At 42.3% G+C, this 20,043-nt stretch overlaps 1 protein-coding gene across 2 annotated transcripts; it reads left to right on the forward strand.

Moving 5' to 3' along the window:
• The first annotated feature begins 4,005 nt into the window (after nucleotides 1-4,005).
• Nucleotides 4,006-11,849, forward strand: LOC307039187 (sterile alpha motif domain-containing protein 3-like). 2 transcript variants are annotated; one of them, XM_079681030.1, is made up of 6 exons: nucleotides 4,006-4,305; nucleotides 5,927-5,964; nucleotides 8,704-9,662; nucleotides 10,405-10,563; nucleotides 10,662-10,754; nucleotides 10,953-11,849. In XM_079681030.1, the coding sequence occupies exons 3-6, from the start codon at nucleotides 8,718-8,720 to the stop codon at nucleotides 11,271-11,273; spliced, it is 1,518 nt and encodes a 505-aa protein (XP_079537156.1). In that variant the 5' UTR covers nucleotides 4,006-4,305; nucleotides 5,927-5,964; nucleotides 8,704-8,717; the 3' UTR covers nucleotides 11,274-11,849. The 2 variants fall into 2 exon arrangements, with proteins under 2 accessions (XP_079537156.1, XP_079537157.1); XM_079681031.1 differs by lacking the exon at nucleotides 4,006-4,305 and having other exon boundaries at nucleotides 5,499-5,964.
• Nucleotides 11,850-20,043: the final 8,194 nt, after the last annotated feature.

Below are 20,043 nucleotides of genomic sequence, written 5' to 3' on the forward strand. Positions count from 1 at the left end.
AAAGCCAGAGATTATGGAAATAAACCAATAAATAAAAACAAGGATAATTGTTGAGTAAATAACAGTGTGTTATTTTGAAAAGATTAACAAATTAGAAGGAAAAAAAGATTTAAAAAATACAGATTTCAGTATCTTGTGGCTCTCAGCCCCATTTATATTTCCTCACAGACGGCAACAAAAGATTTAAAATAAAAGCAATAATTGTGGCTTGATATTGAGTAAAAACATGTTTTTATGAACAACACAGCTTCCGGTCTTCCTATAACACGTAATGCCGTGAGACTACCAATAGAAATTCATTGCTTTTAAATTTGTGTTGTGCAACACGAAAAAAAGGGGGAAATTGTGTTGGTGAACACGAAATGCCATGAGACTGGGTTGGTATTTTATATGGGGCTATGCAAGTTTAGCTATGTGCTAGCTAGTTTTTAAGCTGTTAAACCAGGTCATTTTCAACGCGTGCTCTGCTCATAAAAAACACTGCAGCATATTAAATACACTATACAGCCAGACCCCAGCCAGCGTTAGAGATGTTTATACTTTGGCGAGCCGTTTTTAAAGCTCTGGTACCGCTATAGTTATGTGGCTGATGGTCTATCTCTGCTCTGCAGCAACCCGTACTCGGACCACGCCGCTCTGGAAGGGACAGTGGGGAGGGGGAAACAACCCAAATCTCCTTGTAACACGCTGCCCGTCTTGTTGACCATGCTTTGAGGGTGAGGGTGTGTGATTTATGCTGGGTTAAGATTGTTTAAATACACCTTGTTTATTTATTTATTTCCTTTGTGTTTACAGGTTTGCTGCTTCCACTGAAGGTCACAATGTATGCTGATTTGGTAAGTTCCAAATTGAACTGCAAGTAGTTTTCATGCACGTTTTAAAAGGATTGAAAAACGCAAAATGGAGACTTACGGCTCGTTCACACGGCAGCGTGTGTTGAAGCCGGGGTTCAAGTTATGTGGGAGCCAACGGACGCAGTGAAATCATACATCTGTGTGAGTCGCTAATACATTACCAACAACCATTATTTTTCTCAAAAATAATGCATGTGTCAATGTAATGAGTATTATTTATGCCAGTGGCGAGCCGTGACTTTTATACCTAGGCCCCCCCCGCTTCCCTCTTGAAGAAGAGATATTATGTCACAGCGTATACTTCAGCGGAATATCAAAACAGCGGCCCGGGATGCAAAACGCATCAATGACAGCGACCCTCTACCACACAAAACAACACCATTTATATAAACGCCAATCATGACAGGGCACCCCCAGCCAAGTAACAATTACAAATTAATTTAGTCGGCACGGCGGCCCACATTGAAAATGACTGAGGCCTACCTTTGATGATCAAATCACTTAAACACAAAGTCCATCCTCCTGTCCTTTTGGATGAAGCACTTGCGGGTCATGCAGCTGATCCTTTCCCACTCCAGTTTATCTTGTAACTCAATCTTGAAAATGACTCGGTTAATAATTTCGCAACGATGTCATCACAATCACTGAAGTGAGCCATCATGAACGAACTTATGCTAATCAGAAATCTATCAATCATAAATCTATCGATCATAAATCTATCGATTAGATTTATGATTCGAAAATAATAAAAGTAGGGTAGACATGTGGATATTATCCGGCTGAACAAAACGTGCATTTATCTAACAGGTAGTGATGGCAGTTTGACACTGAAGCTTCGAACGGAGCTTCAACCCTGGACTTCCAATTCCATAGAAGCAGTGCTTCGAAGCTTGCTTCAAATCACGTGACATGTGACGTCCAAAGCAGCAACTGCTTCAAATCACGTGACATTTGACGTCCGAACCAGCAACTGCTTCATTTCCGGAATGAATCAACTCACTGGTTCGCCGTCCAATCAGGTGATTCAATGCACTGCCTCGTCTCGATTCTGACTGGTTGAAACTGTTTGAATTTGAGCGTCACTTAGTAAGTGACACTTTATGACCGCTCCAAAAAATCTGTGGGATTGTCGTCGTAGTTTGCCTTGTTGCTGTTGAGTTGTTAGTATTGCGTTTGGATCATAATGGAGCCAGCCAGGAAGAGAGGTATTTCTGAGATGTGGGATCACTTCAATCTGATTGCGCATGATAAGGTTGGACAACTACAGTATTATAGCTATGGTTTATCTCAAATCTATATTAAGTAGCATTAAAGTACAATTATGTATATGATCAATGTAGCCCTTAGGCTATAGCTTTATAGACTGAAATTGCATTTTTATTTACAAATGCATTTCTTTACAGGTTCAGTGCTTGGTGTGTTCAACTGAACTGAAGTATCATGGGAATACTTCCTCCATGATTAGGCACTTCAGTGCCAAACATGGAGCTGCTGTGAACCAGGGGAACATACATGGTATGTATTATATTATTATTAACTAGTAACACTAACACAATATGCTATGACTATATTCCATGACTCACAAGCATAGACTGCTCACAAGTCTGCTTCCTTTGAGTGCAATTTCACATAAATTCTTATTTGCTTTTTTTGTTTTTGTTTTTATTCTTTATGTCTTTATTTCTTTGTTTTAGTGGACCGGAAGCGAGAGCTGGATGGGGCTCTTGTGAATATGGTGGTGAAAGACTCGCAGCCTTTTTCCATCGTGGATGACTGTGGCTTCAAGGAGCTTGTGGCCTTGCCTGATCCTAGATACACTCTTCCAGCCAGACGGGTTCTAAAGGAGATGGTGGTCAAGCGCTATGAGGAGGAGAAGACGAAGGCCAAGGCTGTCATGCAGAGGGTAGAGGCTCTGAGCCTGACTGCTGATATGTGGACCTCCATTAATATGGACGCATATCTAGCAGTGACCTGCCATTATTTGGATGACCCTGCGAAGCTGCCCACAGTGCTTTTGGGAGTGCTGCCTTTCCCTGAAGCTCATACAGCGGTTAACATCACTGCTGCAATGAGGTCTCTCATGGAGGAATGGGGCACTGAAGGCAAAGTGACCTCAATTGTGACGTACAGGGTGTGTCAGAGAGGAATGGGAGACATCCCTCAAATACAATTGAATAAATGAACAGGGGGAAGACCAAGATGCAGCAGTGCAAATGTCTTCCACTGACATTCCTCCGTGCAAAGCCGTGGAGGAGGAAATTCCTCTGGTGGAGTGCGCATTGATGTTCTCCGGGGGATCCACCCCAGAGGAGATATACGCCTGCGACACAGCCTCACACAGCCAGTGTGACAGCCGTTATGCAGACAGAGGCTGCAGTAACGAGCGCTTTCTATAATGCACAAACAGGCGCTGAGAACGGCGCAAGGCAACCGTGCGCGCCACATAGCAAGACAGGGCGCGCACAGGACAGAGGAGATGAGATGTGGCTTCTTCCTCCGACCTGTGAGGAGGAGGGAATAAGCCAGCCAGGGTGATCACTCTTGACCTAAAATAGTTGTGATGACCTTAGGCATGAAGCCGGGTTAGGGCGTAAAACAGCTGAACTGCCATCTCCTTGGATCCGGAGACATGACGGAGCCAGAGAGCAGACAAATCACTCACCCTTTTCGCTGCTATTAGAGCAAACAGTAATAGCCTACTTTGGCTGATAACAGTTTAAGGGGAACCTGATCCAAAGGTTCAAATGGGGCTTTGCTTTAGTGCGCGTAACACCAAAGCCAAATCCAACTGAGGCGCCAGTGACCCGCCAGTGTGCGTGACACAGGTCTGAGTCTCCGTACTCCTCGCATAAAACGGCTGCTGCGTTCTGCGAGCCCCTCTGTTCAATTCGCCGGGAATATACATTGCTCTGATGGAGAGCAACGTGTGTGCGCGCCCAGAACAGCAGCCGCCTGCGTTCAGAAGCTGCGCAGATCGTACTCCTCCATGGCGATTGAGGTAGGCTGCCGTGGCCTGTTGTCTGTGCAAATCAACACATTGATTGTACAGCAACAGGGCGAAGTGCTGACTATATCCGGCGGTTTATTATGGCCGTGTGTACACTGTAAATTGTAATTGTTAACCTTACTTAAACAAAATAGTGACATCAACTGATATCTACATTATTTGTTAACTTAACTCAATATAACAAAGTTAAAACTACTTTCTTGTGAGAGAAGTTATTTAACTCATCAGCTTGAAGTAACCGTTACTTTAAAGTATGAGTGAGCAGCTCTCTTTGAACACACGTGGACACCACTCGGAGAAACTCGACAGAACTCGGAAGGCTTCGGCGACTACACATGCGCAGTTTGCCACAGAGACGTCAGACCGACGTCATGGGTCATGGAACGAAGCGGGAAGAAAGCATTGTCGAGAGTCTGGACATGAGAAGCAGAGCCGTATGAGAAGGTACGTTTTAACAAACAATATTGTGCTAGAGTTGGGAAGTTAGCCAAAATCATTCAGGGTTAGCTATCGTTATTTTTTGTAATGAGTCATCCTCTTTAGTCAGATGAAAACCGACTTTTACCGCGTTTAAGTAAAAATCGTGGTAAGGCTATAAGGTAAGAGGCTAAGAGCTAACTTTGAAGCTAAGAAAGTTAGCCCGTCATGTAGGTCATATGCCGTGGAATTAATTCCGGTAAAATAAATGTATTTGAAGAAAACTTGTGTAAAAGCAAAAGCAGCATGTTCGTTAACGGTTGAAACATTTAGCAACTGCTGCATTCCCTGTTAGCACACATTAGCCACTGCTGCACTCTCCTCTACCGCCATTTTAGGCGTTGCTATTGTTCTCACTTTAGCCTGTTAAGCCGGGTTGCCCCCGCGGGACGCAACATCTTGCAAAAAACAGCGTCTGAGGGCTTCTTAACATTTAAAAACCTATTAATGATGCATACCCACTTCACGGGAAGAAACTCAGCTAACAGACGATATTAAAGCCAAAACGACGCCAGATGTCACTGTAGTGTATATTTCTGTATATTTTTTTGAAAATCTAGCGTAGTCATCATTTTCCTACACATTTATTCACTGGTGTCTCTAACCTGCAAGTTGCTCTTTAACAATTTTTACTTGCTCATCATCATCAGTGAGCTATTTTTAGAATGTGCAAGCTACGTTCGTTTTAGGCAGGCTGTGTGTCCTGCTCCTCCGTGACATGACGGCTTGAGGCTAAACAAATAATGATAAACTAATTTGAAAGTGTGTGGGACACAAACGGGATTTTGACTTTTGTTGTTTGACTTTTTACACTTTGTTGTTCTCCTCCTTTCCTCCGCTCTTGTCTCTGACAGTGAGTGTGTGCATTTGTGTGTGTGTGTGTGTGTGTCGGGAGGGGAGCCCCGCCCTTCAGAAACAGAGCTGAGGAGAGAACGTGCAAAGCAATGCAGTGGACACTGAAAAATGCACATAAATTGGATAAATAACATAAGCGTTTAGTTTATTTAATAAAAGAGCACATGTTCAATGCATAAAGTGACCGTAGATAGATTATTTCAGTTGCAATTTGCATATATAAAAAATAAATTAGAAAAAGACATTCTCCTCAGCTCTGTTTCTGAAGGGCGGGGCTCCCCTCCCGACACACACACGAGAGCACACACTGCGTTATAATTAGGAAAAATACCATCATATCATTTGTTGTCATACCGCACAGCCCTACCGCGTCCTAAAACACTAAAAACTAATATTTTACATGCAATATTTTAACACAAGCTGCCTTATAAATGAATTAATTTAATTACAATTAAAAAACGTCACATTTAACTACATACTGATATATATATATACGGGCGGATTGTATATTTTCAAACATTGTAAAATAACACAAGACGATATTAAAAAACATTTCTAAATTATTTCTAACATAGTTGCAGGCCTTATTTGCATTATTAGTTTGGTAAAGTGTTATTCTATATTTTGTCATGGTCTGGAAATGCATGAAAATTCATTTCAGAATTTGTGCAGAAACCCTGTATAGTTTGAATGCAGTTTAACTTATTGTGTTTTTCAATTTTTTTGTCTGTAGGTATTGATCTTCAGAGACAGAAAACATGCATTGGAAGTGTAAGTACTGCATATTTTCTTGTGAAAAGAGGGCTCAGCTATTGAAGCACTATCGCTTAAAACATGGAAGCTATGCCAGAACCACTCCAATTCCATGCCTCTACAAAGATTGTCTGTGTTCATTCAAGTCATTTAATGCCTTGAAAGTCCATTTAACAAGACATCACTTCCATGATATGCAGATGAGCGAAGCTGGTGAAATCCCTGTGATATACCATTGTCCTCTTTGCGATTTTGAAGAACCCTGTACAGAAGTCGTTTTCTTCACCCATTTGCGCCAACATCTTAAAAAACAGGAAATGGTGAAATGTCCATTTGAAAACTGCACTTTTGAGAGCAATGTGTACTCAACATTTAATGCTCATAAATGTAAAGAACATAGTCATCCAAGACAGAAGAAGTTGAAGCCTGACATTGCTGTGACCAGTGCAGCTTACAATTCAGATCCAAATCTGTCTCAAGATGCACCACAAGATGAGGCTCTTCACAATGATCCTATCGGTTTTTTTCAAGAGGAAAATGAGGAAGAGGCTCAAATTGAAAATCTGGATGATTTACCGCATCAACTGGAACACAATTTAGCCTCTGTATTTCTAAAACTGCAGGCAATCTTGCATATATCTGACATTGCAGTACAGGAAGTAATCCAACATCTGAATCAGATTGTTCTTTTATCAGAGCCTCTTTTGCATAATGCCATTAAGAACATTCTTGATGAACATGGTGTCACTGACAGTGATTCTGTTTTGAGGGAGATTAAAAATGCTGTCAAAGAGAATAACCAGTTCCTGAAAATGACTGATGCTGGCAGGTCACTCTCCACAGCTTGTAAAAGAGCATCATATTTTGAAAAGGAATTCCCTCTAGTGATGCCAGTTGAATACAAGCTTGGACAAGAATCAAAATCACTAACTTATGTGCCAATCATGGAAATGTTACAAAAATTGTTAAACAGAGCTGATGTTTTAGAAAAACTTCTCAGTCAAGATGCCTCTGTTGATGGATACAACACTTATAGAGATGGCACACACTATCGTGAGAAGGCTTTCTTTAAAACTGAGACCCTCCGGATTGTCCTTGGGCTTTACATTGATGACTTTGAGATAGCCAATCCTCTGGGCACTTCAAGAAAGAAACACAAACTGTGTGGTGTGTATTGGGTCCTTGCCAATCTTCCGGCAAAACACAGATCTTCTCTTCACTCTATTCAGCTAGCAATGTTATGCAGAGCAAGTGCAGTCAAACAGTATGGCTATGCTGATGTCCTTCACCCACTTTTAAAAGACCTGGTTACTCTTGAAAAACACGGTGTCTATGTTGAACAGTTAGGCGAGTGTGTGAAAGGAACTGTACTCTATGTGTCAGCTGATAACCTAGGGGCTCATTCTTTGGCTGGTTTCCAGGAATGTTTCACAGTGGAGCACCCTTGCCGATTTTGCATGGTGAAGAAGAGTGACATTCAGCTGAAAGAGGTCCGTTCAGGAGAATTTGAGCGCAGAACCAGCCAGAATCATGACATGCAAGTTTCTCAAGTTTTAGAGGATCCAACTTTGGTAAAACAGTATGGGGTTAAAGGTCCTTGTGTTTTAAGAGAGAATTTGGAACATTTCCACACCGTCACTGGGTTTCCACCTGACCTAATGCATGACCTCTTGGAGGGTATCGTCCCGATTGAGATGTCTTTGTGTATTAAGGATTTGATCTCCAAGAAGTACATCTCTGTTGAGTCCTTGAATGAAGCCATCAAAAACTTCCCTTACAAATTCACTGACAAAACTGATCAGCCTCAGACCATCCCAGCTACATTTGCTTCTAGAGGTACCATCGGCGGGAACGCCCATGAAAACTGGGCCCTGACAAGACTTCTCCCACTCATGATTGGATTTGATGTCCCAGAGAATGATCAAACATGGGAAATGTTGATGCTTTTGAAGGACATACTAGACCTGGCAGCATCATTTAGATTAACGGAAGATTCTATTGATTTTCTCGAGGCCAAGATCTCAGAGCATAGAGGCTTACTTTTAGAAGTATTTCCTCATTTCAGATTGCGCCCCAAGCACCACTTTGTTGAGCATTATCCACAGCTGATGAGAATACATGGGCCACTCAGAGACATGTGGACAATGCGCTTTGAAGGCAAACACAATTTTTTCAAACAAGTCATTCGCAACACAAAACACTTCAAAAACGTCACACAAACTCTGGCTGTCAGGCATCAAAGAATGATGGCATACCATGTGGATTCCTCCTCATTTTTCAAACCTTCTATACAAATGGACAAGGTGACAGTTTCATTGGTTTCATCTTTCCCAGAGAATATTCAGAACTTACTGAAACAGAAGAATGCAGCTCAGAACACTGTCTTTGTTGCATCATCTGTGAGCATTGAAGGCATCAAATACAGTCCAGATATGATTGTGTCTGTTGGTGCTTGTTCAGCTCTACCAGATTTCAGGCAAATTGACAAAATCATTGTCATTAACAGTGATGTATTGTTTTTGTGCAAACATCTGACAGCATGGTATAATGAGCACCTGCGTTCTTATGAGCTATGCAGTCATGGGTCATTTCTTTCGGTGCACATGTTGTGTGATCTGAATGACCCGTTTCCTCTGGCAGCCTACAAAATTAGAGGCAGAACATTTGTGACCCTTAGACATTATATTATGTGCTGACTGGATGTGATTTGAAGTATCAAACAGGAATTTAACTTCATTTTTTGGAATCCTTTTTTAGAATCACAACAAACAATGGGGACACGGACCATTCTACGAGTAATTGTGCATGACGGTGACATTAGGAAGATTACACTGAATGAGAAACCTCAGACACTTGAATCACTTGTTGAACAGCTTGAGGGCAAGCTGGGTCTTCAATACAAGTTCTGCCTTCAGTATGAGGATCCAGATTTCAACAATGCACTCGTCAACCTGGCTGACATTGCTGACCTGCCTGAGCAACCCACCATAAAGATCCTCTCCCTGGTGCCAACACCCACACCAAGCACTGCTGACACAGAGACCATGTCTATTTCCTCCCCCGAAAGTCGGTCAAGTCTTACAAGGTCTCCATGGCCAGACAACTTTGAAATTCCTTCTTTTCCTGTAGACATTGAATACAGATTACGCCAAGCAAATCTCCTCTATATGAGGGACAAGAAATATCTACAAGTGCCCAGGGACATGAAGCATGAGATCCTCGAAAAACTTGCTGAGTCTATTTACAGCTTCAAGGCATATCCCTGTGATGAAGAATACCTTGATGTTGCAACTGCTCTTATTCAAAAACATCCATGTCTCGCTGAACCAGGCTCCTCCAATGGATGTAATGGCTGGAAAAATAGCGTCAAATTTAAAATGGGTAATTATCGCACAAAACTACGCCGAGCTGGGTGTAATGATGTGGCCATAAATGAAGGGAAAAGAAAAGGCCAAGCGCCTCAAAGACCTTTCAAAAGACCCAAGCGGTTTGAAGTGAACTTCCTACCCAATTTACCTGATGGTGAAGATGAGACTAGTATGGAGTCCAAAATAACGGAACTTGTGGAAGAGATGAAAAAAAGATCTCCAAATGCCACTCTGTTAAAAAAGAACATGGACTCTACTTTTGCCCTGAGAAGAAGGGAGTTTGTGACCTTGGAGCCACCAGTAAAGGACATCATGGAAAGATGGCCAGCACTCTTTGCTGAAAGTCAGGTATTTTGAAACTGTTTACCTGTTTTAGGATGGTTTAAATTCGAATATCATTTTATCATTTTGGTTATGCACATTTTATCAAAACACAGGGGGGGAAAAATGAATTGCTTATTGTAATTCAGAGTCCCAAAATGTCTGCTCAAACAAAAGCAACACAAAACAATTACACTGGGCAGGAAACTAGTATTGCAAAGCCCTCCAGATATACAGATTTACAACACTTCTATATCTGATTGTCTCAAATTGTCCTACTGAAGTGACATGATTCTTTGAAAAGCACTTTATATGGGGCCATTATTCTATCAAAACATCATATATCGAAATCTTTAAAACAATCTGTAAATGTGTCCTAAGATTTGTGAATGTGTATTTGACAAATCCCCAGACACATTTGTTGATTGCTGCATGCATTTATAAATCTTCCTAGGAAAAGTATTGCAAAAGTTGTGTAAAAAGACACTTGTCTGTATTTTAAGTTTTGGAGATAGATAGAATCTCAGATAGAATCTTAATACACATTTGAAGATTCCTGTTCATGCTCAAAAATCTCAGAACATATTTACTGATTGTATTATACGTTAACACATCTGAATACGCACACACAGATTAAGATACACGTTTAATAGTTTTGCTACAATAATGCCTCCATACTTTACTTTTAGCACCATTTATGTTAGTGTTTTTTATTCTTTAATGTAGGACCAAGATGGCTTTAAATGAGATTTTAAAATTTTTCCCATAGATTGTGGCAGAATTCTGTCGCGTGTCGAGCAAAAATTTGAAGATAGAATTCTTCAAAGAACTGGATAAATACACTCCCCGCTTCTTTGACATCTTTAAATCCAAGGGGGGAAGTGTCGGTCGCAAACTTGAGGGGTATCTGCAACAGGTGGCACCAGCGGTAAGTTTTTTCATACACAAATAACATACATTTTTTGTTTTCTGCTAACAAATTATTCTTCACCACTTATGAGTAATGTGTGTTTCAATATATTTCAGGGTACAGATGTTAATGGCAAGCGAACAGCAGTCCTCCGAGGCCTTCCTGTCATCCTGGGTGATGAAAACAATGACTTCTTCAAGACTTGCTTTGTAAGTAGTCTTTTTTCATCATTATTTAAATTCTAGGCCACAGGACGCCCAATCTATTTTATCCTGTCCCTTGTGTTACATAAATATATTTTAGCTTTTGTTATGATACTGGCCAAAAGTGGGCCTTCAGCAGGCCAAGGTAAACTCTGCATTTAAAATGTTATTGTGGTTGTAATTTTACTGTTGCCTATGTTATAGGATTGTGATGACCCGGACATCTCCAACAGCTCCATCGGGATCCTTACAGTCATCCCTGAAGACAGCCTGGCTTCACCTGACTCACTCCACCTTGCACCGTCATCAATCGCCATCATATTGGAAGGGAAAATGGTGATGGACGGCATCAATACTCTCCCAGATGCCATGTGCCTACTTTTTGGACTCATCTACGCCCTAAATTTGCAATACCCTCAACAACTAAAGAACAGTTTTGAATTTATTCAAAGGGTGATGCTCTCACTTGGCCATAAGTCCCTTAAACCAAAACTGCAATCACTCAAAAATGCCCTGATGCATTGAGTCAGAGCACCTCCCACTGGGACCTTTTCTCTTTTGGAAAATACATTTTTCTTTGTTATTATTCTTTTTCAAAGGCCGCGTTGCAGTACACACAGAGTTTAAAACAGTTTGTTTTTGTATAAATGTGTACATTTTTCTTATGGAAGCACAGAAGTCAGCCTCAAAAATGCCCTGATGCATTGAGTCAGAGCACCTACCACTGGGACCTTTACTCTTTTGGAAAATACATTTTTCTTTGTTATTATTATTATTCTTTTTCAAAGGCCGCGTTGCAGTACACACAGAGTATGTTTGTATAAATGTGTAAATGTTTCTGATGGAAGTACAGAAGTCAGCCTCTCCAAATATGTTTGTTAACAAAACAAATAAAATGTGATTATCATTACCATTTAAATGTCTTGTTTGTTACAACAGCTTAACATTTTAAGTTCAGCTTACTTGAAAATGTTGAGGCAATCGGTTTCCTGATATTACCCTAGTAAAATGAACTGCTTTGACAAGTAAGGTTCACTTTTTATTATGAGTTGTGCTAATTTAACATAACTCAGATCTTTTAGTTGTCTAAACTAACTTTTTATAGTCATCGTAATGAATGATCTTGAGTTGGGTCTACTCAAGTTTACTGTAATGACATAAGTTGCCTGAACTCAGTACTTTTAAGTTGAAACAACTTAAAATTAATGATTAACTTTACTTGGAAATGTTGAGGCAATCGGTTTCCTGAACTTTGTTAAGTAAAGTCAACTTATTACGATTTACAGTGTACGAGGCGTATCTCGGACAGAGGAATGCTGCGAGTTCTGTAGTTTATTAACCAACAGGTTAAAACCAGGCGTCTGCAGCGAGCCCTGCTGTCTACTAATCAACAGATTAGTGGCAGCCGGCTTAATTAGCGCGCTCTGAAATGTATTAACCGACAGGTTAAAACCAGGCTTTAGCAACGAGCCCTGCTGGCTATTAACCGACAGGTTATAGGCAGCTGGTTTACACAGGGTGGGAGACATGTGAGAACCACTTGATACTGATGACTCGGACAAAAAGTTGGAAAATAGATAGCTTTTATTCTCCTCACACTCCCCCCCCCAAAACATCACAAATGGCTCTGCTTCCTTGGTGGCTCTCATGGAGCAGACCAGGAGCGGGGGTGCCTCACTCCCCTTCTACTCACCGCCACCGGAAGACCCTGTCTCTGGGGTGGCGGGGGAGCGGAGACGTGGGACGGAGCCCCTGTTGTACGAGGTGTATCTCGGATAGAGGAATGCCGCGAGCTCTGTAGTTTATTAACCAACAGGTTAAAACCAGGCTTCTGCAGCGAGCCCTGCTGTCTACTAATCAACAGATTGGTGACAGCCGGCTTAGTTAGCGAGCTCTGCAGTTTATTAACCGATAGGTTAAAACCAGCATGCTTTTGGAGCGAGCCCTGCTAACGACAGGTTAGTGACAGCTGGCTTAATTAGCGAGCTCTGCAGTTTACTAACCGATAGGTTAAAACCAGCAGGCTTCTGCAGTGAGCCCTGCTGACTACTTAATCAACAGATTAGTGGCAGCCGGCTTAGTTAGCAAGCTCTGCAGTTTATTAACCGACAGGTTAAAACCAGCAGGCTTCTGTAGTTATCCCTGCTATCGACAGGTCAGTGGCAGCTAGCTTAGTTAGCGAGCTCTGCAGTTTAACCGACAGGTTAAAACCAGCAGGCTTCTGTTGCGAGCCCTGACGCCGTGGCGCTGCGGGCGCTGCCGCTGGGGGCGCTCAGCCTGGAATACTGACAGATCAAGGATGGGTCTCATTCCCTCGTTCTGGTTTCTCTTTGATGTGCTGTGATGGTCTTCATTGTGACGAGCCACGCCATTGCCCTCGCCACCGCTGTCCGTGAGGCGAAAGGGCTGCGAGGGAGCCTCCACACGCTGCGTTTCACTCCGGCTCTCATCATGAGGCGCGTACACGCTCAGGGGATGAGTGGAGGTGTGTGCAGTGCTGTTCACATGAGGCGTTATAACGGCGCTCATGGGTTTATTATGACCGTGTGAATGCCGCGAGCTCTGCAGGTTATTACCCAAGGTTAAAACCTGCAGGCTTTTGCAACGAGCCCTGCTGGCTAGTAACCGATTATAGGCAGCTGGCTTACACAGGGGGGATATGTGAGAAACACTTGTTACTGATGACTCAGTACAAAAAGTTGGAAAATGAACACACTTTATTTTACTTGCAACCCCAGAACGTCAGAACCGGCTCTGCTTCCTCGGAGGCTCTCGTGGAGCAGACCAGGAGCGGGGGAGCCTCACTCCCCTTTGCGTATCTCTGCTTGCGGCCTCCTCTGCCGCTGTGGCCGGTGGGGACGCTGCGGCTGCTGCAGACGTTGGTGCCGCTGTTGGAGCTCAGCAGGCTGGAGCCAACTGACGTGCTGGTGACTTGAAAGGCACACTGGTGCACCCGGTTGGCCTGGCGGGCGACATACTGGTCTCTGGGGGCGCTCAACGTAGGGCGCTCAACGTAGGGCGCTCAACGTAGGGCGCTCTACGTAGGGCGCTCAACGTAGGGCGCTCAACGTAGGGCGCTCAACGTAGGGCGCCGTCCGGCGATTATGTTGGCCTGTCTTACCCCAAAAAACGCCGTCAGGCTCGGCTCCAGAGAAGGGGCGGCTGGAAAACCAGCATCTGTGAACCCCTCCACCTTGGTGAGGGGAACAAATGTGGCCATCGGAGCCTTCAGGGTCCTCGGGTTCGCCGCCACCCCCTCCTGGAACCTCCTGATGGCTGGGAAGCGTGGCCAGATCAGGTCACTCCTGACCGTCTGCACCCGCGAAAAGTCATTATGAACCCAGAGCCACATGAGGGACAATCTCTCACACAATTGTTACTCATGTTTACTCTGCAATTGAAGTGTCTCTTGTGCTTCAGTAACGGGGTGCTGAAGAAAAGAGGGAGCAGATTGTCGGGCCTCCTTCCTATTTATACCAGAAGGGAGCCCGAGGGTGGGGCCCACCTTGCGGGCAGGCGTGGACTACAAGTGTTTTCAGTGCTGCGCGGGTGCGCAGGGGGATTACCCAATAGCGATTAGAGGGCGTAGCCATATACGAAATAGAACTGTGGATCCTCACACATTTGATCTCACGATGGCCGACTGGACCAAGTTTGTTGTGTGTAACTTATTATGTACACAAGTTGGGTACTTTAGTTTTCATTTATTGTGTTGATATTGAACAAAATCAAGTGGCTTTTCTTTGAGTGAGGGGGCGAGGTCTATGGTTTTCACCCTGTCCTGTCACAATTATTTCATTACTTTTACATTGTTATATGTCCATCAATGACAGGGAATCAAAAATACTGCTAGCAAATTAACGTTGACATAAACAATTCAACATTTAAAAAATAACGGATTTGCATATGTTTTACGAGGAAAGAAAATGATACTTTTTAAAGACACTAGCTATGGTCAGTCCATAACGTCTGAGCAATATTACCTCTGGTTGTGTCACTGGAGTGTCAAGGTGGGGGATCTAGATTCTTGTGGAGAGATAAAGCTAGGGACTCTCTGTTATCTGGTTAGCTTTCTTCATACTTTTAGCCCAAGCAAACATATTTATATCCAGCCGATTGGATTATTTTCACTCTCTATCTGAGACCCAAAAAGCCAGAAGGACAGATGAGTCCATTTAGGACGTAATGGACTTATGCCGGTTGTGATTTGTTCTATCAAAAATGAAAACACATATCCACAGCAGCACACACACACACACAAATAAGAAAACAATTACTGACTGTGTTTGGCCCCTGGCGGTAAAAGCCATCGGCCTTTAGCCATTAACAGGGTTTTTTATGGACCAGACCACCAAACAGAGATCCTTACTGAACGAAAAACACACACTTCTTTGTTTTCTCTGCATCTTCCTCTCCCAGCCTCTTCCTCCTCTTCATCATTATTATCTTCATCATCCAGATCTCTTAATACCTTCTCCTCAGACCACATCTATTCTTGTAATGTTTTTAATCTGCACCTGGTTTCTTTTTTCCACTTCATCCGTATCCCCCTCCGGCCTCGACCAGCTCCAATCCTCCCTTCCTTCATTTTCCTTTTGCACCCCTCCCTCAGGTTGTTTCCGGCCATAACCACAAAGTAGGCATTTCAATCACACAATAATTCATGAGGACAAACAGCATGTTGGTTTGCTGTGGTTCAAGGCCACATATACTGTTTAATGCATAGCACAAACTAGTACAGAAGCACTAAATATGCTAATATGGTTTAATAATTAAAAACACATAATCAGGCAGGAAGTCCCTTGGTACTCGTTTGTTTCGGTTGCAAATTACAGTATGTTACACAGAATAAATTATATGTCTTAATGTGTGCTGTTGTAAACAAATCTATACAAAACAATCAAGAGGAAAAGGCGTTTTTAAGAAGGGTCTACAGCCATGTTAGCATCTCTGTGACACTGTATTTATAGTTAGCACGGTGGTGCTTTTAAGCTAAATGCTAATGTTTACCATGTCCATTAAGCTTATCAACAAACAAATGTAATGTATAGTTTGAATGTTGGCCATGGGAGTTGTGTAATAGGTCACTAATGTCAGTATGTTGTCTGTGTATATGTGTGATTTGCAAACTGTGCACATCAGCAATTTGTGTTTACACGTATTTGTCTTTTATCGTGTACTATGTCATATGATTTTTGTATCTTTTGTGGAACTGCAAGACGGTGTCCACAAATAATTTCCGAAGGGTGACAATAAAGTATATCGTAATGAAGTTCACATCATATTAAAGCAAATTTGGACCAAAAAACAGCTGAGGCAGAAGGCACTTATTTAGTTTTGCATGTAGTATTGATCAAACTGAAAATGTAGTTGTTGCCATTGTTGAGTACTCAGATCCTTCACTTAAGTAAAAGTACAAATACTACGGTCTTTAAATACTCCATTACAAGTAAAAGTCCTGATTTAAAAATGGTGGAACTCAAGGTAAAGTAGAGAAGTATAAACATCAAAGTACTTGTTATACAGTATTATATTATTATGCTTATTATATTCTCCTGTTTTGAATCATGTGAAGCATCAATGTGAAGCTTTTTATATATGTGAAATACTGTTAAGATTAGTAGTACATTACAGTATTGCACAGTATGTGTACAAAGTAACTGTGAGTGTTAAATAAATGTAGTGGAGTAAAAACTATGAGATTTGCCTCTGAAATATAATGGATTAGCAAAATAAGTACAATATTTTTAGTAACATTACTTAGTTACTTTCCACCACAGGTTGTTGAGGAGTAATATTTGCTAGGGAAAAAAGTCAGCATGACTAAAGGATAAAAGGACTATGCTGATTGTCATTCTGCACAACAGGGTTGAAATGCAGTGATGCTACACAATAAAAACAGAACACAACGAAAACAGCAGTGTCACATTAACATAGCATGCAATAAGAGAAAGCTGGGACACAGGGTCCATCGGATTAAGAAGTACGAGCAGAGGAGCTGAGTGGAGAGAGGCGGCTGCAATCCAGCAAAGGAACCTAACATGGAAACCAAGAGTGTACGGATAAAAGCAGACCAGGGGCAGAGTTACGAGCTCTGCCCAGGGGCGTGAGTAACAGACGCTGTAGTGCAAAGGCCTTGTGTTGTTTTTAAAAAGAATAGTGAGCAGTGACAGTGGCGGATTTAGGATTGTTGGAGATCCGGGGCTTAGCCCAGAATGTTGATGCTGCTCTCTACCTGATTTTAAAGGAGTCCTTTTCCGCATATTGAATTTTCCTTTAGTGCATTTATTGAGTTTGCATTAGGGTGAACAGCACCAGCAGAGCCAATGGGGAAGTGCCAGGGCAAATATACCCACCCGCCCCTTCTGAATGAACATGCCACCCTCGTTGGTGTTTGGTCCTGCAGGTTTGGGGGGTGGTCCGAAGTTATTTTGATCGTCTAAAGGCCCGCAGCACTATTTCAATCCCTAAGCCTCCCTCTCTGATAGTTATGAGTGTTTCTCTGTCATAGAGCATCCATAGATGGCAGTCTGAATGCTCCCTAGGGGGCCATCTCAGTATTGACGCACAGAGCCTTTGTTATTGCTTTTAGTCTCTCTCTCAGGCCCCGTTTACATGGAGACGGTCGGGTTGTATCTGCTACTTTTTGTATAGTATAGACCAGCGGTTTTCAAAGTGTGAGGCGTGCCTCCCTGGGGGGGCGCCAGAGAGCTTCAGGGGAGGCGCAGCATGAGAAAAAAATAACGAGAAAAAGACGAGTAAAGTGTGACACTTTTGGCTATCTGTGGAGACCGAGTTCCCCCACCTCGCCAAAAAGGCTGTACAAGTGTTCATTCCATTCCCTTCACCTCCACCCAGGGTCGGACTGGCCATCTGTGTTCTGGAGAATCACAGAACGGCTGGCTCGGTTCGCTGACGGCCGGCACCACCCTTTATTTTGTATGTTTTTAAACGGCATAATTTAAGTTGCGCTAACAGGTGTCAGAGGTCCGTTCAGCGGGCCGTTTCCACGCAGCGAGTCTCCCCCCCCCCCCACTTTGATCAAAAGCAAGTACCGGTCAAGGCTGTAGCCAGAGGATGATCTGCGCATCATCCGCCTGTGCGCATCAAAGACGCAGATTCATTGCTCTCACTAAAGTAGGGGTGAGTCATAAGGAAGCAAAGTTGATGTTCAGTGTGTTGCCGGGAGCATATAAGGATTTATCCACGATGTTGAAAATGTTAAAAAAAAAGTTATTCTTTAACCTGTTAAGCCCTGAGCCTGTTTTTCAGGTCTCAGGCTCGAAAATGACATTCCCAGAACAAATGACCATATCTTCTCTTCTAAAAGGGTTAAATTAATAATCTTTTTCTCAAAGTAATGATAAACCTGTGAGCTGGATGTAGAAAAGTCAGAATCAATATAGATGTTTTTTATTTTAAAGAAAATTCAGATAGAACATCGTAAAAAAACTGTAAATTATAGTGTCCGTCCAAAAATTCTTTTTTACTTCTGCTGCACTTTAAATGACAGTAAAATGCTTGGTATGCAGTCAGCAGGTCTCTACCTCTCTCTCTTCCTGATCATTTTAGAGGCTGAACAGTGGACGTCACAAGCAGATGTCATTGGGAAGGACCCTCTGGCTGTAGACATCAGGACTAGTGATCACACAAAGAGACTTTTTTCTTTAACGGTGCTTAATGATGTCAGGTCAGGAAAATGATGGACCAGGGAGAAGGTAGGCCCAGGTGCATGCTGAAGGTCTTCCATACATGCCTATCTCACTCTTGAATGCTACAATTGATAGAAAAGTCTGGAAAAACTAAAGATCAACAACACTTTTTGAAAAAACACATTGGTGGTTGTTACATTGCATGCCATATGATTGACTAAATGTGATGTCTCACCCCGATTTCTACACAGTAGAATAAAGACAAAAATACCAGCAAAAAATATGTGTAGGAAAACAACGTAATAGAACTGTAGCAATGTATCCACTGAAGACTCCCTGTCTATTTTTTAGTTTAGAAACATACGTTTTCTCAAACTTGATGTGCTCAGCTATTTTCACAATGAAAACAACTCAATCTTCTACTTATCTAATGGATTCTTCCCGAATATCAACACATTAATGGACTTCTACATTGCGTTTTGGACCATTTACGTATTCAGTTTCTCGCTGATTTTCAAATATATTAGCTAGCAGATTTTGCCTCATTCAAATGGATCCTTATTTTGCCTAATTTGACCAAAGTGCAGAGGGAGGCGTAAACCAATCCCAGACAACCTGATTATCTGTGGTCATTTTATCTTTTTAAGTCATCAATACAAGGCGTTTTCCCCCCGCCGTTGCAGGTTAGAAGGAGACGCATATTATGTTGTTATTCATGGCAACAGTCTTCCCTACGCCTTACCAGAACACACACACAACACACGCACACACACACACAATACAAATGTCATAGTCTCCAATGTCCATAGCCCACACACACATACCCACAATCACAAAACAACTTTATAACTTATCTCTCCCAATTCAGCCACGTTAATGGAAGCAGACCGCAGAGCTCTGTTTGTAACCCCCCTGTTAAGTTCTAACTGTTCACTAATGCTTTCCCCCAATTTACTAATGCGCCCTCGCCACAAAAGCCCACGAGTCAGCAACCCTCAATAGCCCCATCCTCACACACACACACACACACACACACACACACACACACACACACACACACCCACACACACACACACACACACACACACACACACACACACACACACACACACACACACACACACACACACACACACACACACACACACACACACAAATAGAGGCCGCTATGGCCTATTAAGTGGCATTAGAGCCTCTTTCTGGCGTGTTACTCTGACTTCATGGCACCAGAGTAGCATTCCAAAGTCACCCTGTAAGACTCTAAGTCTAACCACACGTTTCACATCACAAACCACCGCTAATGCACTGGTCACAATATAACAAAATATTGCAGACCATTACCAGGAGCGCTCTATAAATCTTCTTTATTTGTCTTTCTCTTCCGTGTCACCATGACTTTGCCATAACATGGGTTTCTGAAGGCTACAATGAAACTATTTAAAATACTGTGTTTAATATAACATGTTTTATTTGCTTCAATAAAGATGGTAGTAGTAAATAAATTATTTAAATGGCATGTTTAATGAAACTCAAGGTCACCTTACATCATATAAAATCAAGCAATAAAACATGAAACACACAGTATTAAAGTCAACAATAACATTTATAATATGCTTTGGAGGATAGCTTCAAAATTTGTTCGA

Source organism: Notothenia rossii (assembly GCF_949606895.1).
Source record: "Notothenia rossii genome assembly, chromosome: 5".
Taxonomy (NCBI): domain Eukaryota; kingdom Metazoa; phylum Chordata; class Actinopteri; order Perciformes; family Nototheniidae; genus Notothenia; species Notothenia rossii.

Bases quoted from the DNA above. Each gene is read 5' to 3' on its own strand.
- LOC307039187 (XM_079681030.1), top strand. From the start codon at position 8,718: ATGGGGACACGGACCATTCTACGAGTAATTGTGCATGACGGTGACATT. The intron at 9,663-10,404 runs GTATTTTGAAAC...TTTTTCCCATAG, and splicing joins CACTCTTTGCTGAAAGTCAG to ATTGTGGCAGAATTCTGTCG. The intron at 10,564-10,661 runs GTAAGTTTTTTC...AATATATTTCAG, and splicing joins TGCAACAGGTGGCACCAGCG to GGTACAGATGTTAATGGCAA.